Source organism: Halichoerus grypus, chromosome 7 (assembly GCF_964656455.1).
Source record: "Halichoerus grypus chromosome 7, mHalGry1.hap1.1, whole genome shotgun sequence".
Lineage (NCBI taxonomy): Eukaryota > Metazoa > Chordata > Mammalia > Carnivora > Phocidae > Halichoerus > Halichoerus grypus.
This window is the reverse complement of record NC_135718.1, coordinates 140,501,875-140,528,623: the sequence shown is the minus strand read 5'-3', so window position 1 is coordinate 140,528,623 and position 26,749 is coordinate 140,501,875. Positions and strand designations below refer to the sequence as shown.

The following is a 26,749-nucleotide window of genomic DNA, read 5'->3' as shown; positions in this document are numbered from 1 at the left end:
ACCATTGTAAGCCAGTAAAAAAAATAATTCTAATGAAAGAAGAAACTTTTGCACTCACAGCACCATTGGCTTTGCTATACTTGACTAATATCATCTGGGAAAATATTGATGGATATGAATAACCAGTTCCTGCCAATGCACAACAATGACCTCATTATTGAAGGTACTTACATATTATGATATCAGAGAAAAGAAAATCTTAATCCCCAGAATTTTCCAAGTTTGTTACTAAAGATCTCTTACTATAAACTCTTCCAACTAGGCTGGCATACCAAACCTTTTTGACTATTGCTAGAGATAAATTCAAAGCAGTAGTGTGCTCAGCATTCAGTTTTTATGCAAGACCACCGAGATCTAAAGGAAAAGGGGTCCTTAAAAGAAAGTCATACATCCCCTAAAGCGGTATTCCTTTAAGTGGCCATATGCTACAATCTCACATATCAGAGACACTGTACTTTAATGACCATAAAGAGAAATGCCATCTTTTCTTCTCAATCCTTGGACTAGTGCTACTGAACTGTTTTGATGCATACTTTTACATACAATTTCAGGAGGTTCGTAAACCAACATTCCACCCCACAATTTTAACATGAACCAAGGTAATAGTTTCTGCTTAAGGTCTTTAAAAATAATACTAACATAAGTAGAGCAGTATACTATATAGTATACTTACACTATTTCCTACCTAAGAAAATATGGCTGTTTTATGGCTTCTTTCTATTTTTATTTCTTGTTTCTTTTTTCTTTTTGTATTTTTGTAGGTAAAATCTATGTACCTTATTTTTTTTTAATTCAATTAGCCAACATATAGTACATCATTAGTTTTTGATGTAGTGTTCAATGATTCATTAGTTGCATAAATACCCTGTGCTCCTCAGATCACATGCCCTCCTTAATGCCCCACCCCCCTCCCTTCTGCAACCCTGTTTGTTTCCTGGAGTCAAGAGTCTCTCATGGTTTTTCTCCCTCTCTGACTTCTTCCCATTCAGTTTTCCCTCCCTTCCCCCATGGTCCTCTACGCTATTCCTTATATTCCACATATGAGTGAAACCATATGATAATTGTCTTTCTCTGATTGACTTATTTCACTTAGCATAATACCCTCCTGTTCACCCATTTCAGTGCAAATGGTAGGTATTTATCCTTTCTGATGACTCAGTAATATTTCATTGTATATATGAACATCTTTATCCATTCATCTGTTGAAGGACATCTCGGCTCCTTCCACAGTTAGGCTATTGTGGACATTGCTGCTATGAACATTGGGGTGCATGTGCCCCTTCTTTTCACTACATTTGTATCTTTGGGGTAAATACTCAGTAGTGCAATTGCTGGGTCATAGGGTAGCTCTATTTTTAACTTCTTGAGGAACCTCCATACTGTTTTCCAAAGTGGCTGTACCAGCTTGCATTTCCACCAAGCATCATTGTAGAAAGGTAATGAGAAGCAGAACTTAGGGCAAAGAAGGAGAAATCGGGTAAAAGCAGAAAAAGAAAACAGTAAACTGGTTTTTGAAAGGATGGTTGAGGAATTAATGAGTTATATTTGTGAGACAGTAAGTGATTGTTTTTGGCACCTTTTAAACATTTGTCTAATTCATAGAAACACAGTGAACTAGGAGAAAAGAATGAGAACCTTGATAAAAATTCAAATATCATCCTGGGATCCTACTGAGCAAATCCTTAAGGAGAGCATGTTGTATCAGTCTACTTCTTCAACAGTGTACATAACAGGATATCTGTCTAACATTCTTTTAGGTAGCATTTAGCAATTTTAAAAATGCCTCAAGTTCTAGGATCCGTGTCAGAAAATACCCTGTTTTGCATTAGCATAGACTTCTCTCAAGGATGATGTTACTTAGAAATGGAAGATGTTCCATGTTTTGAATACTTTATTTTACTCTTAGTTTCCTTTTGTAACTGTTATATTAAAGTTCTGAAGATTAGTTGAATAACTGTAAGTAACATAACTAAAATATTTAAAAGAAATTTAGAAATTTATTTTCCTATAAAGATAAGTCTCTATGTAATTAATCATGGGGTAAGGGGAAGAAAATCAACTTTGTTAAAAAAATAAAAACAATGCCACCATAAAGAAGTGTCCATAAGCGTTCCATTTTCCCCTTCTAGACAGAGCTGAAGATAAAGTTTATCCTCTGTCTTTTTCCCCTGAGGCCCTTTTAGATCAGCCACATTTACAGTATCCTGCATTTATTGTTAACAGCCTTTCAAGACCTACAAGGTGATGTTGAATATTATACACTTTTTTGGAGTTCTGCTACCTCAAATGAATCTCTCAAAATCCTCCCAGATGTAAACTCTCATGTCATCAGCCACTTAAATCCAAACACAGAGTATTGGATTTTTATCTCTGTCTTCAATGGAGTCCACAGCATCAGTGGTGAAGTACTGCGCGCAACCACTTTCGATGGGGGTGAGTCCAGATTTCAAGGGACACTTGGCTTCAGAGATGCAAATGAAATTGATTGATTCTTGCTGAGGTTGAGATCAGTCGTCCCTCCATCATAAAATTTCCGGTGTTGGAGGGAAGGGGGTTGGGACTAAAATGCTTAAGTGCTCGCTGTCATCAAGTGGCAGATCAATACGCAGTCCCTTAGAGAGAGCAGCACAAGGCTCTAATAATGGGATATTAGCCCAGTTTGTTCCTGTTCTTTTCGGTGTATGCTGAGTTTGGAGCTGAATTCGCATCAATAAATGGTGACATTTAGGAACATTTTTTTTAAGATTTGCTCTCAGAAGCAGTATGCTTTTCAAAACGGCAGCCAGGCACAGTGAGGGCTCTCCCTGAGTCACCAGAAATGGTAGGTGGAAGTTCAGCCACTGAGAAAAATTGTCTATGACTCATTTCTAAGCCAGTTAGCAAGGGGGAGGAAGCAAGGGAAGCAACTTGTGAATCTGAAATGTGTTTGGAATGGTCTTTCTAATCTTTTTGGCTTTATAAAGTCTCATTATAAACATTATAATATCATTACCTCCCAAGCAAGTGTTCCAGGTCATTAGCAGAGCACTTTAAGTGTGGAACCCATTTCCCTTTGTGGTGCCAAAGGTCGACACCTTTTGTTTATAAAATAGAATGGATCACAAGGACAATTTTTCAACTAGTTAAGATGGGTTCTTATGATAAAAATAGGTCTTTGCATAGTTATTTCTGACATGCTTGAATAATTGTGTAATTTAACGCCAAGCAAGATTTTTTTCCTAATGTTAGATTTCATCATTACCTATGGTAATCAACATTCAAAATCATTTACATAATGACAATATTGCATTATTGCTTCATATTGCTTGAGTTACAAGCTAGTAACATCAAATGATTTTTTACGTTCCACCAGCCTCAGCCTCAATGTATTTGAGTTTTATTTTTTGCTTAAGGAGCAAATTTTCTTTCCTTTTTTTTTTTTTCCCTGGGAGGTATGGAGTGAAGGGATGGGAAAAAGAGACAAATAATAGATATGTGTTAGTGCTGCAGATGGGTGAATAATTTATCATCATATCCCACTGGTCACATAGTATTGAAGATTAGCACTATGCTGGTGGTATAAAGCATTTTACCACCAATTCTTATGGTTTCTAACTGAGAGTATAATAAGCCAATTTACAGAGGACTACAGACTGTGATAACTTCATCAGAGAAAAGCAGATAAGCAACGAATCCTTTGCTAAACCTAAATACTAATATGCACTGAGTTTAACAAGTGCTTTTTCAGAGACAGCTGGAGTTTATTCAGTTTCTTCCTTTAATTCTAGAGCCTCAGGGCATGCTTCCTCCAGAGGTTGTCATCATCAACAGTACAGCTGTACGTGTCATCTGGACATCTCCTTCAAACCCAAATGGTGTTGTCACTGAATATTCTGTCTATGTAAATAATAAGCTCTACAAGACTGGAATGAATGTGCCTGGTTCTTTCACTCTGAGAGACCTGTCTCCCTTCACTATCTATGACATCCAGGTTAGAGCACTGTTTTTTGATGGTTAAGCTTATAAGTATGTTAAATAAAACATGCTGGGCTATGTCTCTAAGTGGACACCTTCGGTCTTGGTTACAGATTATTTATATACTGGGGAGGGGAGAGAAAAGAGAGAAAATGATTAGGATTAAATCTATTTGCTGTGGGCCAACACATGAGTCTCTGGAGAGAAGATAATGGTAATATGGAAAACAGTGGTGATGATATTCTCATAGGCAAAATGGGGCAAGTCATATATTGTCAGGAAATCTTGCTATGCAGTTTACTTTTGTTCTGCCTGGTTCTTTTACTGATATCAAAAGCAGAATCAGCCTGTGAATGTGGAGACATTTTTTTCTCCCTATTTCTGCTATTTGTTAATTTAATAACTCCAAGGAAGTTACATAACCTGTTTGGTGTCAATTATCTTTTTTGTAAGGACAATGGACTCCATGACTTAAAACATTCTATCCACCCCTAGCATTCTGTGATTTGGAAGGCAGCAAGAAAACAGAAATGAATATATGGCAGACAAAATATATTGAAGAATTTTATCACGTGTGGCAACCCTTAACCTACATGAGAAGAGTTGTATTTAAACGTTTTTGCCCTTGAACCTCTTTGAGAATCTGATGATGTCAGTGCACCCTGCCCTAGAAAAACATGTATGTATTTATCTGACAGAAGTTAGCATGCAATTTCAGAGTGCATTGACCATGTGAGGCCCAACTCTCATAGACCTCTTCGAGATCTACTGACCTTCAAAATAGAAAAAATATAGAGACAACTAAGGCATTTACAATAAGGAACTTTTCCCCAAGGAGTTGGAAATCTTATTACAGTATTGGGATATAAAAGATAACAAGGCCAAATGTGGAAATTAATGATAAAAACAGAGTGTTTCAGAAACTCAAAGTTTATAGAGGAGGGTAGCAGTTTGGTAAATTTTTAAAGAAACTGTGCTACTTCTAACATTCATAAGAGCTTTGTAAATAATTTTCAGAAGATATTAAGCATAGATATTTTCTTTGACCACAGAAACTTTTCACTGGCTTTGTCCATTAAGTGCTACCTCATTTATTTTCCCAGCCCCTTCTTTCCCCCACATTTGAAGGTGAAACATACACAATCATCTGGCTACAACCAATGCTTTAGCCTCTCCCACTGCTAGGCCTAGCTTCTTCAGAAAACAAAATTAAAATTTGATAAAAGAAGAAAGATATGTTGATTATTTTCTTTTACACTCTGTGATTTCCATTAACCCACCTGTGTTATCTTAGCATGGAACATTTAGACTGATGCTTATGTTCACGGTTTTTAGAGAGTCCATATGTGCCTGCACATCATAGGTCAAATTATAAAATAAAAATCACAATCAAAATAATTAGCCATATAACTTTATGAACAGGTTAGTTTAGGAAGGTGATGGAGGATTTGCTGGATTATTCTCTTTTGGGCCCTCATGGAGAAAGCTGACTGAGTCCTCAAAAGGCAACTTATTCATTTACTTTACCAGGACTCAAAATACAATGTAAGGTGAGATCACTGGGTGCTATGCATGCACGTCCTGATCCAGCTTTCTGATTATATAGCAAGAGTTGATGTGTAAGTGTTTCAGGCATGTTCTACTATGACAGGCTTCACTCATACCTACTGGTTTGAGTCACTAGTGGCCTGAGGAAAGTGCATTTCTGATCAGATTTGGGACATGGAAAAAGATGAGACAAAAGACCAAATTAGAATCTAATACTTAAATTGTGTTATTAGGAACTAAGATGTTCTTACCCTTGTTAACTATATTTTTGTGAAGCTCTTCACAGTCCAGGAATACTGCTTGAAATAGTTGTTGCATCACTGGAAATTTGAATATCAAATTCCAGTGATTTTCGTTTATGGTGTCAAAGATGATTTGGCCCCATTTAAAATATGCATCTAATTGATATGCCTAATACTTTAGAATTAAGGTTCTCTATGTTAACCCCCTCTGCAAAAAAGCTATTGATTATAAAGCAGACATAAATGCCAAGGCAAATATCTACTTATTTTAATGAATTCCTTTTTTGAAATAATAATTTCAATTTTCAATTCAATTTTATTTTTAATGTGAATCTGTAAACCTTTATATTTGTGTTTCATTCACATTATGCAATGTAGCTGTAGCAGCAGAAACCTGCCCCAAAGATGAACACCTGGAATATTACATTAGTAAGAATGAGAAAAATATTGACACATTTCTCCACAGTCAAAATAAAAGCTTTTTGGAGAACCATTTGAATATAGCTAAGTAGTTTAGAACTTAAAGCTTTGCTTAATATTTAGGTAAGACAATAGTGTAAGTAAAACCCAGATCAGATATCTCATATCTTACCAACTTGATCGTATGCCCTGATTTCTCTAACCCCCAATTTACAAACTGATGAAAATGGACTTGTGAGGCCTCAATAAAATTATTTGTGCCAATACCCATTATAATATTGGGCACACATTATTTATATAATAAATTCAGTTGAGTTGATTTTGAATTATCTCATTATGCACCATATAGTCAAATATTTCCCAATATGCATGAAGTTTTACTGTCATTAATTCAAATATATTTTAAGTTCCTTTGCCTTTAAATTATTTGGGGTTTCATGGGACATACCTAGAATGGAGGACCTTGACAGTATCTACGAAATATCTACAAAACATTACCTCAAAAGACTCTATGGCGTAAATAAAGTACACAACTTAAACAGCATCATAAAAATGTTCCTCAACTCCTATTTAGGTGTAAAGTGCCCCATGAATAAAATGACATAACTACTAAATACAGTAAGAATCGCATTTGTCTTTTCTCAGTTGCCAGTGGAAATTCAGAGAACTGCTTCATTCAGTTCTCTGTGCTAACATCTAAGCTCAACATTAGTGTTTAAGATTCATCTGTATCCAGCTTCTCTCCTCCATTTATGTATTAGATGCTGAAAGGAAATTAGCGTTGGAAAAAGTACAGTTTCTCTTTGGCTTACCCTTTCATTGGGAACAGAATGATGTCACTTTGTGGATGTTCCACTAACAATCTTTTGTACATTCATTCGTCTCTCCTCCCTCTTGCTGCATGTGTTCTTTTATGTTACTAATGCTTGATGAACTCCATTTCTGATCTTTAGTTACTCCACCCTCCTCTGTTCTTATTCAGATTAGGTGGCAGTATTAAAGGGGTAAATGATGATTTTCTGCTGTGATTAAGGTAAAAATACAATTGCAGCTGGAACAAATGAATATAAAATAGCTCAGCCACATTGAAAGGCTTCTCTAGGCCTCATTTTTCTTCTATTCCACATTAGCATTTAGGCTATTCATTGTAAAGTGTCAAGACTTCCGGAAGATATCATCATTACACTACCTGGTTATAGATCTAGAGAGCAGTATGCAGTGATAACCTATTCTGCTTGCAAACTGTCACCTAATCATCTTCCATTCCTCAACTGTGCTCCAAATAGATTACTATGTCTGTCTCTTTCTGAATGGTTGGAACCAGAGGCTAAACATCACCATTTTAATCACTAAATCAGTTGTCTTGAGCTCATTTCTATATTCTATGCTGAGTTCATTCCAGTGGAGTCAATTAACATAAAAAAATAATATTAATAGCACTCCAAGAAGCTGTGGAGAACTATAGCAGAGTCCTGTGGATGGGTGATGAGGATGGGTGGATTTGATCCATTGGCAGTCTATGTTTTGAAAATAATTGGATTTATTCTTTTGTAAACTAATGTTTGCAGGTTGAAGTCTGCACCAAATATGCCTGTGTGAAAAGTAATGGAACCCAAATCACCACTGTGGAAGATACCCCAAGTGATATACCAACACCCACAATTCATGGCATCACTTCAAGGTAAAATTTTTTGCCAGTTAATCTAAAGAGCTGATCATAAACAATGAAAGTTAAAATCAAAGATTTCATCCCAGCAATGACAATCTCATTTAAAAAGTTGACATAAAGGGCGCCTGGGTGGCTCAGTTGGTTAAGCGACTGCCTTCGGCTCAGGTCATGATCCTGGAGTCCCTGGATCGAGTCCCGCATCAGGCTCCCTGCTCGGCGGGGAGTCTGCTTCTTCCTCTGACCCTCCCCCCTCTCATGTGCTCTCTCTCAAATAAATAAAAAATCTTTAAAAAAAATAAAAATAAATAAATAAATAAATAAATAAATAAAAAGTTGACATAAAAATCTGTGTAAATCAGGGGGCACTTGAGTGGCTCAGTCAGTTAGGCATCAGACTCTTGATTTCGGCTCAGGTCATGGTTTTAGGGTTGTGAGATTGAGCCCTGTGTTGGGCTCTGCACTGGGCGTGGAGCCTACTTAAGATTCTCTTTCTCTCCCTCTGCCTCTTCCCCCCCCACCCAAAAAAATCTGTAAATCAAAATTTTTGTATAATTAGGTATTGATCTTCACTGGACGCATCATCTAAGTTTTAATGTCCCTGATTTTCCAGATTTACTTCCCTTTATTTAGTAACCTGTGAACAAATGCTTAAATACACAAAAGATTTTCTGTATTTAAATGTGTCCTTAAGTGAATCCTTTGGTAATGCAAAGAATATAATTTTAATTAGATTAACTACCTTCTAAATTAATCTCTTTGAAAAAAATAGATTTACATATATCAGATTGCACTAAAGCTAGAAACATCTATAAAAAAAGAGGGGAGATAATCTTTAGATAACCGTTACCAACTTTATCAGATTCTTGGTAGGATCTCCATTTGTTGCTGAGAAATGGCCATAGTTTGAAAGTGAGTCTCTTTTCAATTCAAGTTACAATAATAGTAATAAAAAGATCTAACATCAAGTTTCCCAAACCAAAAGTGAGATGACAATTTTTTTCCCTCTACATCAGTCTGAGGCTAGAGAAAGAAATCTGAGTGCTCCCACATCATACTTTTTCCCCCACCAAATGTATCACCCTTCACCTTTACACATACACACACACACACCCCACATACACACACTGACCAAAATAATCTTATAAGAGATTTCAATTCTGAAGGATTCCTTTGCAACATACTAACATTTCTAGGTCTTTTTAAAAATCCATTTAAAAATATCTGTACTAGAACTAAAGATTAAAATAATTAGAAAAACCCAAGTAATTGAATGCTTAGCTGTTCAGGGCAAAAATTTTATCTTGTCTCCTTGAATACATCTTTTATCCAACACATGGATACTTATCTAATTTCAGATGTGCTAATTAATTGATAATCCTGTCAGCAGATTTTCCCCACTTATACACAGAATTGCCTACTCTGCAGAGGCAAAATAGTCAAATGAAAAAGGTACCAGCAGATATATTTGTGGCTGTAATTATATAAAAAGAAAAAGTAATACAAAAAAATGTATAAGGCATGATTTTAAATTTTCAAAGTTCCAGTCCACTGTAGAGAAACTGCCCTAAAACAAATGTTTATAGAATAATGTGAAACACACTACAATATATGTTTATAATATGCAGGAAAGACATAAAGAGAAAAACACCAGACTCTACCCAGGATTATCAGTGAAGGCATCATGAAAGATGCAACATTTGAGTCCAGTCAAAGAACTCAAGGAAGAATTATAGTTAGGTGGGTGGATATTGTCAAATTTCTTGTCTGTTAGCATCCTCATGACTCAAGCCCAGGTGAATGGCATAAAGAATATGTCTTAAATTACATATTCAGATGTAGCTAAAAATCTGTAAGCTTTGTTAGAAATTAAACAAATGCTCATATGTGTCTGTTCCTAGGATACTTTTTTCCTTTAAAAAGATTCCTACAGATAATAGTAGAAGAAAAGTATTTTTTAGTTGTGGTTAAATTTATCCTCAAATATACTAAGTTGATGGCAAAAACATTAAAAAGGGTGTTATACAACAAGAACAAGGAAAATGACGGAGCAGACAACAGAAGAGAGATTTCAACACAATTTTGGAAGCAATATTTGGCAAGGAGAAGCAAATGACTTAGTGCAGTGGAGAATATTTTACAACAAAGTGTTGTTTGGTAGAGGGAGATAATGACACAAAACAGACTAATTTGCCCTGCAGAGAACCTCAGTGTCTGAGCACTTATAAACTTTAAAGACAGTAAAGAAGAGGAAGATGGGTTAAGGTTCAAAGCTGGAATCATGGGATTAGTAAAAGTCTGAAAAAAAGTGGTTGGGAACTGTAATTAGTCAGGATTCTCCTGAAACAGAACCCCAAACTGAAGACCCAGGAAAGCTGGTGCTGTAGTCTCTCAAAGGTTTGAGGGGCAGGGGAGCCAATGGTGTAAGTTCCAGTTCAAAGCTGAGAGCAGAAAACCTGTCTTAGCTCAAGGAGTCAGGCAAAAAAAGGGAATTTCCCCTTCCTCAACCTTTCTGTTCTATTCAGACCCTCAACTGATTGGGTAATGCCCACCTACATGGGGTAGGCAATCTGCTTAACCAAGTCCACCATTTCAAATGCTAATCTCCTCAGAAACAACCTCACAGATAAACCCAGAAATAATGTTTATCCAAATATCTGGGCACCTTGTGGCTCAGTCAAGTTGATGCATAAAATTAACCATCAAAAAATTCAAGATTCCTCACCACCATATTATGCAGGCAGATGTCTACTTCTCTTGCTCCATCTGGCATATTCCACTCCCAGGAGACCAGAAGTGTATTCTCTGGAGAAATAAACAGAGATTCCTAGGAATTAAGACTACCTAGGTACAGTGGAAAGCTGGGATGTTTTAGCAAAGCTAAAACTCATGATCAAGTGGAAGACTACAATTGGACTGATGAAAGCCTTCTTTGCCTTCCCTGGCACTGTTCTCAAAAACAAATATTGTGAGAAGAATGTTGAAATCTCCAAATATAATCGTGGGCTTATTTATTTCTTTTTTAGAACTATCAGTTTTTAGCCCCATGTATTTTGATGCTTTATTATTAGGTGCATACACGTTCAGGATTACTCTGTCTTGGTAAATTGATTCTTTCATCATTGTTTAATATCCTTTTACTTTCCTGATAATTTTCTCATTATCAAGCATCGTTTGTCTGATACTCATATAGCTACTTCAGCTTTCTTTTGATTTGTGTGATTCTGAGTGATTTTGGATTGTTTCCTGGACATTTTAAATATTAGTTTGTGATAATTTGAGTCCTGTTAAAAATTTGAAGGTTGAAGTTTTAGTTTGTTTCATTTAGCAAGTAATCATCTGGTTAGCTTCAGACTGCAAATTCTGTCTTGCCTTGTGTGCTCAGTGGTTCCAATTTTAGCTCATTTTTCAAAAGTTTTGCTATGCTGCTTCATGTCTGCTCCATGCAGGCACCTTTCAGTGGCTAATCTGGTATTTGTTTGGGGGATTATGTAATGGTTCAGGTCTCAAAGTCTTTGCTGTGATGCTCAGATTTCCTTTGCATGGGAAGCAACCAGGCATGTATAGTTTGAAGTTGAGTCAGGACTTGTGTTGGTTCATACACAGAATTAGAAGATCAGTTAGCTTTCTCTTCTCTGGGATTTCTCCCACATTTTTCAGATCCCTTGTACTTCCTCTGTGGGATTGGCTAGATAAGACATGGTTTCTCTTGGAATTTTAGCTTTCCAAGTTATCTTACATTTTATATAAATGAGGCTGTGTTGGGGGCAATAAGATGAGAGAAAATAGAAGGAAAAACAGGGATACCCTCCCACACACCATTTATGGACCACGGGGGCCCCTTTTCCTAGTTCCTCTGTTCAGAAAGAGATTTTTCTTGGGATTTTAGATTCTCATTTGACCAGGACTGCTATAGTACAGCTCCTTGACTAGAATCATCCTCAGAGCAGGGTCCAGAGGAAAAAAAAGAAAAAACAAAACAGGGATTTTCCTCACACCTTCTGGGTTGTAAGGCCTTTTTGTACTCTGGCCAGAAAGATAGGGCTTTTCTTGCCCAGTGCACAGTTCCACACTGGAGCTGCTCTTGAGTTAAAATGGGAAATGAAAGAGGGGAAACTATGACAAATTCATCCTTACATGCTTCCTTTTTTTTTTTTTTTCAAGTTTTGGCTCCCCTCCTGATCTGCCTCTATGGTTAACTTTTCAGAATCCTCGGTTGTTTGCTTTTGTAATTCCTGCACACTCTTTTTTTTTTTTTCCTGCACACTCTTTAGTGGTGGTCAGTCAGAGAGAAATGTACTCCATATTGGCCAGCCACAGAAAGTCCCTCTCACCACATACATATTTTTTTAATTCTAATCCCTTTGGCAACCTTATTTCCTTTTTTAAAAAAGATTTTATTTATTTATTTTTAGGGGAGGGGGCAGGGGCAGAGGGAGAAGGAATCTCAAGCAGACTCCCCACTGAGCAGGAGCTCGGTGCAAGGCTCAATCTCAGGATCCTGAGATCATGACCTGAGCTGAAACAAGAATCAGACGCTTAACTGACTGAGCCACCCAGGCGTCCCAACTTTATTTCCTTTTTGTTGTTTTTCTCTTTCTTTCATTCTTCCTTCCTTCCTCGCTTCCTTTTTTTTGTCAAAAATCTAGAAAAACCTTGATAGAAATCATTCACAACCAAATATTGGCAAGAAAAATCTTTCCTTTCTAAAAATGATTCATCATAGAAGAGCAACATTTTCCAAAGGCAAGACTCTAATGAGCAGCCATGGGCTGCCAAGTCCTTAATCAAAATTACACTAACACCAAAGCAGTTAGCCTCCTATGTGCATGTTATTGTTTGTGTAATTTTATTATACTTCTGGCAATGTATAGTTGTTAGTTATGTTTTTATTTTGGTTCAAAAAAGTCTTTTTTGTATTAGCGATGGGCAAAATCAAATGAGAAATTCTTCCAGAAAAATGTCAGTAGACTGAGTTAACTTCAATAGCACTTAAAATGATTTGGTTTCTAATAAGACACATATTTGTTAGATTCTTTGTTTATTTTTGGTAGGACACAATAGTAAGTAACATTTAACTTTCATATATTTTAATAACATATACAGATAGTGTATCAGCCTGTTTGGTTATATGCATGGAACGCATCAACTCATCTTTGTCTTTGGCCTTAACTTATGCCTTCTGACATTTATAGCACAAGCACTTATGCATGTTTTTCCTATTATATATAAACCAAAGACGCTATAGAACACAATGCTGAAAGATCACATGAGCCCTTCTAGTTCTGTATGCTGCTCCTTCAGAAATAAACTCTGTTTCTACATCGCATTTTCCGTACTTGTCATATTATCATCAGCTGCTTCTATATCCCAAAAGAATACTAACTAGTGATCGATAGCCCAGACATGTTTGGCCATGGCCTACACGTGCCCTGGGTAGTTCATTTATTTGCCTTGGTGGATTTGCTAGAGTGGAATTTAATCAATAGTTAATTCATTAATTCTGGTCCTTGAGAATGTAGAGTCTATGCTGGGTGAGGATAGCTGGCTGGCTTTGGCTTGGACTAAAATATGACAAACAGGAGAGCTGACAGCTTCACTGGGTGCTGGGCTGCCTGGAAAGTTTACTTACTTGTTGTCTATATATAGATAAGCTAAAAAAAATAAAATAAAAGAACATAAACAAGAAAGAGATTTTATTAGTTACTGCTAGTATTCCAAAATGCATGATTTCCAGGGGTGAGAGTCAAAGGAGAGCAGAGAAAGAACAAAGATCATGTCTTTCATTGTCTTTAATTGGAAACCATGGCAGTGTTTTCAGCTCCAGATCAGTTCAAGGCTGTATTATTGATGAGGAGTCTGTGGTATAATGTCTTTGTAGCATTTGCAAATAATTGTTTGAAAATTTGCCTGAAGCTACTGAATGATATAAATGATATTTTTACATACCAACTTTTCAGAAGCCTTTATGATAGCAACACAGGCTGTGTGTCTTTAAATGAAGGTTAAACCACTATCATCATTTATAAATCCCCTTATATTTTCAAATTACTTAGTTTGAGGTTGAAAATAGCAAAAGAGGTTATAGCTTATGGAAAAAGAATTTTCCTCTTTTTGCCTCATCAAATTTGAGGTGAAATTTTGAGGCCTCTATTTTTTTTTAGAGTATGACTTTTTTTTTGTATTATCAGAGAATCTCTTCTACCCTTAATTTTCCCTTTCTGATTTTTTTCAGTGACTGAAGTAAAATTTTGTATTTTGTATGTAAAAAAAGATTTTTTTTTCTTTTTTTTAATAGAGAGAATGTTGGGCTGTAGATGTAATATGTTAAATCAAGTCTTCTTCACCCGTATTTTAAACTCCCTCCCTCACCAATATGGACAACTGGAGACACATTTTAATTTGGATTGGGACTTTCTGTTAGAGTCTTTCTTTCTTTCTTTTTTTTTTTTTTAAAGTAGGCTCTACGCCTAACATGGGTCAAACTCCAACCCTAACATCAAGAGTGGCGTATTCTACCAACTGAGCCAGCCAGGTGCCCCGCGGTTAGTCTTTAAAGGATATGGGAAGACCTCTTGAAAGAGATCATTTGAAGTATATTTACTACTGTTGTACAGATACAATCAAGTCTTATAATTCAGCAATTATTATCTTAATGGCTAGTGAGTTCTGATAACAGACACATTGTTTGATTAAAAGACCTTATAGAATATCGAGCTTTTTTCTTAAGACTGCCATCAGTACCCCCCATTTCCTCAGCAACCTCTCTTTCCCAAACTCCTTTAACTTCTGTAACTCTGGCAGCTTCTGCTCAGTCCCTGAGGTAGACTGTGTGGATTTCAGCAAAGTCCAGCTCTTCCTAATTCACTTTGGCCTTTAACTGCCACACTGTCCCCCATGCTCTGAATACTCATTCATTTCTTTTGTTGGGTCCATTCCAAATCCATTTATTCACTGTGGGTGTCCTGAACAGAAAGACTCTCCCTCCTAATCAGGTAGGTTAAATATCACAGTTTTGGTCATTCTGACGTCTCAAAGACCTCTGGCCCTGTTCCACCACCTCAAGCTTCAGCAGTTCATTCTCACCTAACTCATCATCTTTTCCAACAGCCATTTTCACAAATGCACCACCACCTGCGTATTATCACAGACAGCGATCTTTGAATTTTTTAATCCCCTGAGTCGACTAAATACCAATTTTAGTATGTTTTGTTTTGAAGCATCATCTTACATGTGTTCCTCTTCTCCATTTCCACCACCACCACCCTGGTTCATGTTTTTATCGTTTAAGTTTATGTAACCAGTTTATGTAGCTGTCTTAATTCAATAAGATACGAAGAGGTAAAGTCTTTGCTCTTTGCCCACTACTTGCTGCCTTAAACATAATCCTTTGGTTGTCCTCTCCTCAACTCTTGAAAGCCTCTCAGAAACATCTTATGGGTTTTGAGTTATTTTTAGTTATGAGTCTCACCTTGGTAATTAAGATTCATGATCAAGTATTAAAAAGACTTTTCTGTCTCCAGCAAAATATTAAGCTCATGTCTGGTTCAAAGATTCTACCATGTCACAGGCTCAGCTTGATCACACCTTGCCCATTCCCTTCTCCTTGCTCTTTCCTTCCTGTCCCCTTTAATCCAGTGTGTCTCCTCTCAATGTTATTATTTCGCTGCCATCACTGAGTGGCCACCAAAGCCCTCCACGTGTCAGGTGGTACTTTCCTGGACAATTGTGTTTCCCTTGCAAGGTCCCAGGAGGATCTCCACATAGCCAAGTTCCCTGACATGAGGGTTGCCCTCGAGAGCGGATCTGTTCTGGTGCCAACAGAGTAGGACATCCCAAGAACTCTTCTTGGTGGAGTCTCCTCTTCCTAGAAGGCTGTCATCATGAGCAGTGTACCTTCAAGCCGGCTCAAGCCTAGCTGGATTGCAGGGCATCTCATGGCTCAGGAGAAGCTCACTGATCTGTGCCATGTGGTACTCTTCATTTTACCATTCCATTGCAGCTGCTATGGATAATACCTAGCCATCAGGATTCTTTAATCTCTCTCTGAAGGAAAGCACTTTTTCTTTGCTTATATAGACTGTCAAGCTCCATGTCAAGCTGTTTCCAACTCCCTACTATCCTCCGGGGACAGCAACAGATTAGATTTAGACATTTCTGCATCTCAGTAAGTTCCAACCATGAGAAACAAGTGCTTCCAGTTTCTCTAAGTGACATGTTTTGAATGCCTTCTTTAGCCTCGAGTATGTTTTTAGCGGAAGTTAAGGGGGGATTTGATGTCACTCTTCACTAAGTAAATAACTCCTTTTTTACTCCTTGCCTCAAAAACCTCCAGTGGCTTTCCAACACACTCAAAAACAGATCCAGTTATTTCTGTGTTGTATAAAATCCTACATCAGGGGCGCCCGGGTGGCTCAGTTGTTAAGCATCTGCCTTCAGCTCAGGTCATGATCCCAGGGTCCTGGGATCGAGCCCCGCATCAGGCTCCCTGCTCAGCGGGAAGCCTGCTTCTCCCTCTCCCACTCCCCCTGCTTGTGTTCCCTCTCTCGCTGTGTCTCTCTCTGTCAAATAAATAAAATCTTAAAAAAAAAAAAAAAAAAACCTACATCATCTGCAAACCCCCATCCCAGCCTCCTGACACCCATCTGATCTTATTTTCCAACATTCTATGTGTTGTGCAGTCCAGTCCAGTCCTGTTAGATTCACTGGCTCTTCAACAAGCCAAGCACATTGTTGCCTCTGTGCCTTTACAGCTCTTGTTTCCTCTGCTCAGAAGCTCCTCTGGGCTTGCCACATCCCTTCTTTCAAATTTCTGCATGGAAGAACTGGGCTTTCTCAGACCACCAACCTGACATATGATATACTTATGTGTTTCTTTACTGTCCCTCTTCTCCAAGAAAAATCTAAGTTTTATGCAAAAAGGGGCTTTATCTGTCTTGTTCGCTGATGAATACAGAGCAGTGCCTTGCATATAGGAGGCATTTAATAAATATTCACTAAATATTTAGTGAGAGTTTCTAAAACTCTCCTAGAATTCTGTTTATTTTTGGTTGTTTTAGGTGATGGGTCAATGTTAAAGAGCAGTTTTATCCTCAGAAATCAATAGAATCTTGATGTTCCCTTTAGAAGTGAAATACCACTTTTAAATGGAGGAACTCAGTATCTGTCATCCTGTTTGGAGCTGTAGTTCAAATTCCTATACAAGAGGGAAACCCCATTCAACATTCTTTTGTACTTGAGTTACTAGTGTATCTCACTGACATTTCTGTCTACCCCAGGTCTCTTCTACTCTAACCTGTCAGGTTATTAATTCTAATGGGGCTTTATATTCTGGTAGTGACAACACTGCACAATCATACTATTTCACTATCAAACTCAGCATGGTATCAGAGGGACTCCATAAACTTTTTTCTTTTGTTCCAATTTCCCTCCTTTATTGCTATGTAGCTTATTCATTCATCAAATTGGTCACATTACTCTTTGATACACACGTAGGATGATTCCCACCCCTTACTTTTGCTTATGTTGATTTTCCTGCCATTTCTTTCCCATCCGCATTCCCGAATTCAAGTCCACAGCCATTTGTCCCATGAGACCCTCACTGTTTAGTCTAGAAGACAGTGATCTTTGCTTATGTGTTTTTGTAATATCTGTAGCCCAAACACATTTAAACACTTGACTTTCCATTGCTGTATTACATTTACATGCTTCATGTATGCATGTTTTATATCAACTATTACCCAAGGGCACACATTTCATCTTTTGATTTTTCACCTATTACAAGTTATGCTAAACGTTCTAATAGATAATTAAATATTCAATAACTCGATTTGAGAGATGAGAGTTAATATTGTCATCATACAACATTTATTTAATCCTATATTAAAAGTTACCTGATCGTTTGTAAGAGCCATAAGTTCTTAGAAGAACTTAAGTGTTACATAAATAATTGACAGAAATAACCAAGTTGAATAGAGGAAGAAAAAAGGTCTTTGTAAACATGATCAGGGAATCTAGATCCACAATCTAGATTGATATCTTAAGGTATATGAAGATTTTTTTCCTTTTGGCTCAAACATGAACATTTTGACAAAATGTAATAAAATATTAGAATAAAATGTTAAAGAGTGCCAGTGGGAACCCTAATTCTTCATAAAAATTCTGTCTGACCTGTAACATGTTAATATTCACCTGTATAAGGGTAAGTGATAAAGAAATGATTTTTCCCCTACTCCTTTCTATCCTCAATGTTATTTTGTACTTCTCAAAGTAAGAATTGAAAGTGATAATTATTGTGGTGGTGGCCACAGTAGTATATAGTTGTAACAGAAGTAGAATAGTAAATCTACGAACAATGTGACATAATTAAAAAAAAAAAATAACTCCAACTAAAATGCCTGAACAATCAATGAATCCATGTATCAAAATGTGTGTAGATAAGTGGTTTTCATCAGAAACTTTATTAAGGTAGCTTAAATTTTAGTCCCTAGTGTTCTGGGAGTTAAATAAACTCCAATCATAACTTTGTGAACAAATCAACCCAAAAATCCATTCAAGGACTTACAGTTGGTTTATTTTTCTGCATGAGCATACAACCTTGACTAATCTATACCAAAAGGCTTCAGCTTGTTTCCCCAATATTTAACGTTCATTCCTATGGTGTAAGAATGTTTCTTCTATTTTATTTATAAACATTAAAGGAATGAAACCATCAATCCAGTTAATAATGGTGCATATTTCTCAGAGATGTCTTTCATTCAAATCAGCAACCAAAAGATTTCTCAGTGTATTCTCTTCGGTTCTTTTTTTTTTAAGATTTTATTTATTTATTTGAGAGAGAGAGAATGAGAGACAGCATGAGAGGGAGGAGAGTCAGAGGGAGAAGCAGACTCCCCGCTGAGCAGGGAGCCTGATGCGGGACTCGATCCTGGAACTCCAGGATCATGACCTGAGCTGAAGGCAGTCGCTTAACCAACTGAGCCACCCAGGCGCCCTATTCTCTTTCGTTCTAATGAGAGATGTATAGGTGTTAAACTCATTACTCTTCTTTGATCATTTACCTTCATGTACCTGTCTCAGATCCTCAAAAGCAAAACTGTTCATGTTATCACTAAAAATATAAGCAGTCTCACTTCACACCTATTCTCTGCTAGAAGAAGAAGTTACAATGGTGTGGTATTCTACATGGTGTTTTCTAGACTTTACTAATTCACCAGCTTTTGTAGAAAAGTCAGACCCTTGAATGTCACTTAAATGTAGTCTTTCCTGTAGTTGAATATGCAGTGAATACAAAAGAGGTATCTGGAAAATATGGAATTAATTTTGAGAGTCGGATAAAGACCTTAGAATAATAATGGTGACTATACAATTCACCTATGAAACTGTTCTCTTGTAGGTGACATTAATTTCCTATCTACAGAGTCTTATTAGTGAATGTGTTATATTTGTACCCCCAAGAAAATGAAATAATTTTCTTTTTTTTTTAGCAGTCTATTAAAATGTCAAGGTTTATCTTGACTGCTGCTTTTTAATGTAAATGTTTGGGCTTAATTGAATTCCTAACATATGATGTCACTTGGAATTCTGATAGGGTCCAGTAGTTTTGCCTGTAAAGATGTATTTCTTCTTAAAATGAAAGATATAACAAAAATACCATTTAACACAGTGACAGAAAAGTGGTCACATAAGTTATTGTAAGATTTTTATTGTAAAAATACTTTAAAGTATAGGGACTAAGTTTCTGTGTGCTTGCTCTCCTCCAAAGTACCTACTGGAATGTATTCTATGTAAAAATGCCCTATAACTATTTCTAATTGGTTAATTGTTATAGTTGGAAATTGTAGAATTATAAAAATAGAATTAATCTTGAATGTCAAAGTTCCACCCCTTTTTTTGAAAATAATGAGAATAAAAATAATTATTATTTTACATTTACTTAGTGTTTTACATTTAGTAGGCTTTCTGTGCCATGCTAAATTACAAGAATATGTCATATCCAAATCTCTGGGGCTTTATTAAAATTTTTAACTATTCTGCTTATAGAGTTTATTTTAAAAATGCTAAAGATAGTACAGGTGTGTAATCTAGGCTGTATCATTCTGGCAAGTAGTCCTAAGTGCAGAATTAAAATTCTATAGCATTAACCCGAAAATAAATCATTTTACTCAGGGTTGATTCCTAGTGGACAGCTTGATGTTATGATTTCATTTATTTCAACAAATGAAATACTAATAGATCATTGAAAGTGCAATAAAGTTTTGGTCAGATATTATGCCCTTATTGTATACCAACCTCCCCCCAGAAAAGTATACTCATATTTAAAATGAAATTGTTGCTCAACTTTTAAGAATCAAGCATCCCTGAGAATATGATGATGTGAAGATACTTGTTATGGGAATTCCCAATCCTATATTTCTTACCACAAAACAAACCAACTATGATATTTAAAGAATTATTGGAGGGGCACCTGGGTGGCTCAGTAGGTTAAGCATCTGCCTTCAGCTCAGGTCATGATCTCAGGCTCCTGGGATCCAGCCCCATTTAGGGCTCCCTGCTCAGCGGGGAGTCTGCTTCTCCCTCTCCCTCTGCCCCTCCCACCCCTGCTCATGTGCTCTTTCTCTCTGTCTCAAATAAATAATCTTTAAAAAAAAAGAATTGTTAGAGAAACAAATCTGTTTGTGTCAGTCAAAAATCAAGATATGTCAAAGTAAAGTGTATTTGGAGGGATTTTATATCAGGTTTATCACTTGATATAATTTATAAATAATAAATTTATCATTTTTTTTTTTACCAATTGGTAAGTTTTTCCGCTGATAACAAGATTTTGTCAATTTGGGCATTTATTTTGGCTACAAGTAACAAGACACCCAACAACAGAGGCTTAAGTCCCAGAGATTGTAAATTGTTGCTTGCATTGGTTCAGCTGCACCAGATAACATGGTGGCCTCTCTTGGTGATCATGATCTTTGTCACGTGGCTGCAAGATGATTGCTATAGTTGCAGACATCATGTTTAACAAAAAAAGAAAAGGGGGAGGTGATGGCTGTGCCAAGAAAGCTGAAATGGCCTGGGAACCTCCAGAGGCTCCCACTGTGGTTTTCCAGCACGTATCTATGAGCAGCTATGCGTGAGCTGGGAAAGGAAGGCAAAAGAGAAGGTGATTTTAAGTAGAGATGCGGTCTGCCACATGTTCTAATTTCCACCTTATTTACCACCTTATCATATTACTTGTGTCTTACTTTTCCTAATCCAACCAAATTCTTCTGCTGGTTTTCCTGCTTAGACAGAACAATGGTACTTTCTTCTTGTCTCTGTAATTTAAAGTGGGAGATCACTGGACTCCTGTCATGTGTTATCCTCCCAAAAGCTTACATGGTTTTCATCGATTCTCTAAACATGTTTTATGGTAGTAGCATCTATGAGCATACATATATTAATATATATATTCTTTTGCTTCAGCTTCTTAATTAAGAAGTTGTTGACAAAATGGACCTTTTGACGAATCTGGGAGATTAACTGAAAGTACGTGAGGCTGAGAGCACTGATGTTAAATGTTGTCTTTTCAGAGGTATTGATTATTCTATCCATTGCAGATCCCTTCAAGTTGATTGGCTGTCTCCAGGGAAGCCAAATGGCATTATCCTCGGATATGATGTCTTACGTAAAACATGGCATTCATGCCCTAAAACTCAGAAGTTAAGGAAGGACCACAGTGGTGAGCTCTGCAAGGCAGTGAAGTGTCAAAAACCTAAAACTATCTGTGGAGAGAGGTGCTATTCTCCAGAAGCTCAGGTATATCTTCTCATATGAGTCAGTGAAATATATTTTTCTCGCTAAACACTCCAGGTGAAATCACTTGCTTCTTAAACCATGGTTTGTCATGATCAATTTTTCCACTAGTCTATCAGGAAGACCCCGTGGAAAAGAAAGGATGCTTATAAAAACCCTCTCATCCTCATGAGCATCTTAGCCTTCTCATTTTTCATCATCTTCACAGGAAATATTAGTTTATTGAAATGGTAAGGAACTCCCAAATTTGTATTTGATTGAATGACTTGAATTTTCCTTACAACATATCCATTCAGCTACAAGTGCCTGTTTGTTTACATGACACTGATGAGTAACTGTGAGCAGGACCTTCCATGGTTTGTCAGAAATATTTTAAAATTATGGCCATTTGCAGATTAATGTTCATATTAGTTGCAGTTTAGGAATCAGATCAATAGCGCAGCCAGACAGAGGAGTTTGTAAATGGCTTTTATTGACAAATGATGCAGAAAATCCTCACTTTGAAGGTAGGATTTCATCTAATGAAATAATGTTCCTATTTGTCAACAAGAACATCACACATTTAATGACTAAAGCTGTTACTAAATTCAAAAGATTCACTGCAAAAAGACACAGTAATTAAGAAAGTGAGTTGTTGAAGCAATAGGGATCAAAATACAAATTATTATAGCTGACACTGACCAAGCAGTGGCTATCATCTAGGAAATGTTATAAAACTAGCAGTTACTAACTATACATTTTTGACACTTAGGCTCCAGAATTGCCATTATGCCTAACTTTTACATTATTTTAGGCCATTAAATGTACACAATGAATCATGGAACACTACATCAAAAAACTAATGATGTAATGTATGGTGATTAACATAACAATAAAAAAACTAAAAAAATAAAAAAATAAATGTACACTATCTGATGAACATACCTCCATAAAATAAAATTAAATTTAAGATTTTTGAAGGAAAAAATGCTGGAATAAATTTGCCCATTAAAAATGTTCTCTAGGCGGGGTGCCTGGGTGGCTCAGTCGTTAAGCGTCTGCCTTCGGCTCAGGTCATGATCACAGGGTCCTGGGATCGAGTCCCGCATCAGGATCCCTGCCCGGCAGGAAGCCTGCTTCTCCCTTTCCCACTCCCCCTGCTTGTGTTCCCTCTCTCGCTGTGTCTGTCTCTGTCAAATAAGTAAATAAAAAAAAAATATTCTCTAGGAGAAAGAAAGAAATCTTTGATGTATTAAGCAAAGGCTTATTTTTATTTTAAGGATTAAGGACATACACAGGTATTGACAGTTAAAGAGAATAAAGGAAGTCAATTAAAAATCTCTAAAGAAAGCAATTGTTTGTAAATTTCTGTTTAGAGTTAACTATGAATATATATTTCTTGGGTGAGAAGTTAGAAAGAGATAGAAAAGAGACTAAGAATTTTTTGGCTAAATCACCACAAATATCAGGAGGATCTGAAACACATATGCAAAATTTACCATGTATTCAAACCCCAGTGAACATCAGACCTGGAAGGCTTGTTAAAACACGGATTGCAGGTCCCACCCCCAGAAACTCTGATTTGGTAAATCATGGGTGGAGTGTGAAAATTTGCATTTCTGACATGTGCCCAGGTGATGCCTTAGCATCTGTTCCAGGAACCATATTTTGAGAATCACTAGATTACAGACTTGCTTTAGGAAACTATAGAACAAGGAAAAGGCTATTTATATATTAGGTACACATTTATCAACTCAAGTTATTGAAATTTCCATGTATGTTTTCTGAGACAGCTAACTCGAAAACTGAATTAGAAGATTAAGAAATATTCTGTTTATGTGGAGAACTCCCAAGAGGAATAATTGCTTGAACGTGTCACTTTGGGGACCCACAAATGATCTAAACCCAAGGGCGCTAGAAAAAATTTACAAGTTTCATGTGGCTAAAGGAGTCTGAGAATGACAATGGAAGGATGGAGTGAACCAGTTCTAATGGGTCAACACTAAATAAACATTCCAGTGAAAATTCCACAAGAAAATGATAAGGACTAGAGAAGCTTGTTGAAGAAAAAGGCTAGATGTGCTTCAGTGTCTAGAAATGCACTTTATGAAAATTGGACTTTAACAAATGCTTTAAGACCACACAACAAAGAGCAAGATTAGGTCACTGTCATAAAACAAGAGGAAGGTATGCATTGTTTTACCCTGAAAACAAAAATGACCAGCATCCTTAAATCCCAAATAAACACGTAACAATTTTTTGCTTAAGTCTTAAACATGGGGCATAATTTCAAAATTTACTTTTCGCACAGAGTATGGCGTTAAAGAGAAGGATCACCCAGTTTATCTTTGGCATTAGACTAATTTTGAATCCTCGCTGCTAATAACTAAATACAGAAAAGGAAATTCATTACAGTTGGTTTAACATGGCTACCTGAGAAACCACAGGAGTATACTTTAAATTTAAGAGCCCTATTTCTTTGTTCATTGGTAATTTTTTAAAAATGAATGAAGTCTATGCTAATGGTGTTTTGAAGACTTAGTCCATGTTCTACCACCTTATATTGAGCTTGATTCACAAGGTGGTGCAAGCTAGAAATAGCAATGTGCAAAATGGAAAAAGAGAAACCTCTAAATAGTGGTTGATTTTGCCTGCCACAGGAAGCTTCTATCTAATTAAAGTGACTTATGCCAAGTGTAGGTTCTGAGGCTACTTTTCAGCAACTATTTAGCATTTGATTTGTTATATATACAGAGTGTCAGTCTCTCAGACCTCAAGTGAGCATGCAAATAATTATTTGATTGTTCAAGCACATAATTTCTTCTACAGCTCCTGGAAAAAACACATTGTTAAAAGGGCTTTTCAAAATTAATTTCCATATAAATTTCTTTTTTTTTAATATGGTGGCCTATGACATGTACATATATATGTATCACACACACACACACACACACACATATATATATATGTAAATGTTAGACTTTGTTGAGATTGCCTTGTGTGAAGATTGGGTTCGTAAATAAGTGATCATATAAATTATAAGGAAAAGGCTATTTATTAAAAAAAAAAAGATCAATGAGAGATAGTTTTCCATAAATGTATTTTCAAATTAAACAATCATTAAAATAAAAATGTATATATGAAAGCAATTGTTCATTTACAATTCTAAGTCTTCTTTATATTGGGAGCACTGACATTCAAAGGAGAATTCATATTTATAGAGTGTGATAACAGAGCACAAAGCATGATTGAAGTCTAAAAAAGCTACATTGTATCAAATAGCATATATAGAATTTAAATGATGCTGGGAAAATGCATTTTTCAAACTTTTGAATTTTTATCCATAATAGACTACATTTGGTCTCAGGTTAAGGCCTATTAGAATATAATTGTATCACATGAGATATGATGGTATATTACTTTTAATTAAACTGATATTTCTTTAACCCCAATTCCCACCTTCAGGTTTGTTGTAATGGAGTTCTCTATGACCCCCAGCCTGGGCACCACTGCTGTGAAGAGAAGTATATCCCATTCGTTTTGAATTCAACTGTGGTTTGTTGTGGTGGCCGGATACAAGAGGCTCAACCAAATCATCACTGCTGCTCTGGGTATTACACTAGAATTCTACCAGGTGAGGATCATTTCCAGGTGTGCTCAGTGTTGGGGAGCAAGAATTCCTGTCCTCTTTAAGGTCCTTCTAGCTGGACTAAAATCAAATTGACAGGTGACAGATTAACAGGAGAAAATCAAATTTAATACTGTGCCTACAAGGAATCCACACAAATATGGAAATTCCAAAGGCAGTCACACAAATGAAGTCTATATGTCATTCTGAACTAAGGGGAAGGGGGGAGGGACCTGGGACATCAGAAGAAAGGAATGTACTTCATAGAGCGATAAGAAGAAAAGCAGATATTTGGTAATTAGATGTTTGCCCTGCCATACAGATGGGTCACTCAGATGAAATTTATCTCTGCTAATGACCCTTAATCTGGGGAAGACCCCCAATTTGGATTCTTCTATGTAGTTAAGGGAAGAGTAAAAGTTTCTCTTCAGTCTGCACGGTCTCAATTGCCTTTAGCTCAAAATAATCTTCTTGCCATTGTGGTCCATCTTGGGCAGCTGCCCTTGGCCCTTACATCAGTAATCTGGGAACCTGAAAAAGCCAACACATGATATGCCTGTCAACTATTTTAAGCACCTCCTCAACAAAAATTTAATGACTAACACATAACCAATGGCCTGCTTTAAATATCATTTCTTCTTTTAGCTTTGTTGAAATCTAAGCAAGACTAGGTAGGTACTAAAAGAGAGGGAATACAAGGGACTTACAGTATCTACCACATAAGGAAATATATCAAGACCTGGGAACTCCCTTTATTTTGTGACTTTATTTCATTCACATGGCTAAATATTTTCACCATAAATTCTGTGAATTTCTAAGTGTTCCACTCCATGAAGCCATTCTTCATTTCCTCCATTTCTATTCTGAACTTGCATGCATTGTCCCTGGATGGATTATAAACATAAATTCCATTTATCAGAGACTAGTCCACTGTCAGGCTAGGTAGGGCAGAAAGAGGGTTGCCATAAAGAATAGCAAACAGGGATTTTTCCCTCCTTAATCTTTTTTTTTTCTTGTATTAGCTGACTGAATAAGCACTGTCCAAATTTCAACTACACAAAACAATATAATTGAGAATAAAGATAATAACAGTTGGTATTTATAAAACACAAAGTCTCTGGCACACTCTGTATTTAAAGGTTTTACATATGATACCTTGGGTACTTTTCACAACTGTAGGAGACTGGTATTTTATCTAAAGTTTATAAATAAGGAAACAGATTCAGAAAGGATCAGTAACAAAGCCAGATTCAGATAGGTGGGAGTAGAAGAGCTGAAGGGCACATCTCAGCGTTTCTTTCCAAAATCCATGCTCAACGCTACTTACTCTTTTTTTTTAATCTGTTATTTATTATTTTTTCCAAGTTTTTATTTAAATTCCAGTTAACATACAGTGTAATATTAGTTTCAGGTGTAGAATATAGTGATTCATCACTTACATATAATACCTGGTGCTCATCACAAGCGCCCTCCTTAATACCCATCACCCATTTAACCCATTCCCCCCACCCACCTCCCCTCCAG

The 26,749-nt window shown here is 36.6% G+C and overlaps 1 protein-coding gene across 1 annotated transcript in view; it reads left to right on the top strand.

Moving 5' to 3' along the window:
• USH2A (usherin) overlaps window positions 1-26,749 on the top strand; it is a 687,474-nt gene that overhangs the window by 481,606 nt on the left and 179,119 nt on the right. Inside the window, exons 44-48 of the mRNA XM_078078672.1 lie at window positions 2,224-2,433; window positions 3,768-3,970; window positions 7,733-7,845; window positions 21,423-21,621; window positions 25,063-25,231. Coding sequence (XP_077934798.1) covers window positions 2,224-2,433; window positions 3,768-3,970; window positions 7,733-7,845; window positions 21,423-21,621; window positions 25,063-25,231 — 894 coding nt within the window. The remainder of the gene's footprint in view (window positions 1-2,223; window positions 2,434-3,767; window positions 3,971-7,732; window positions 7,846-21,422; window positions 21,622-25,062; window positions 25,232-26,749) is intronic.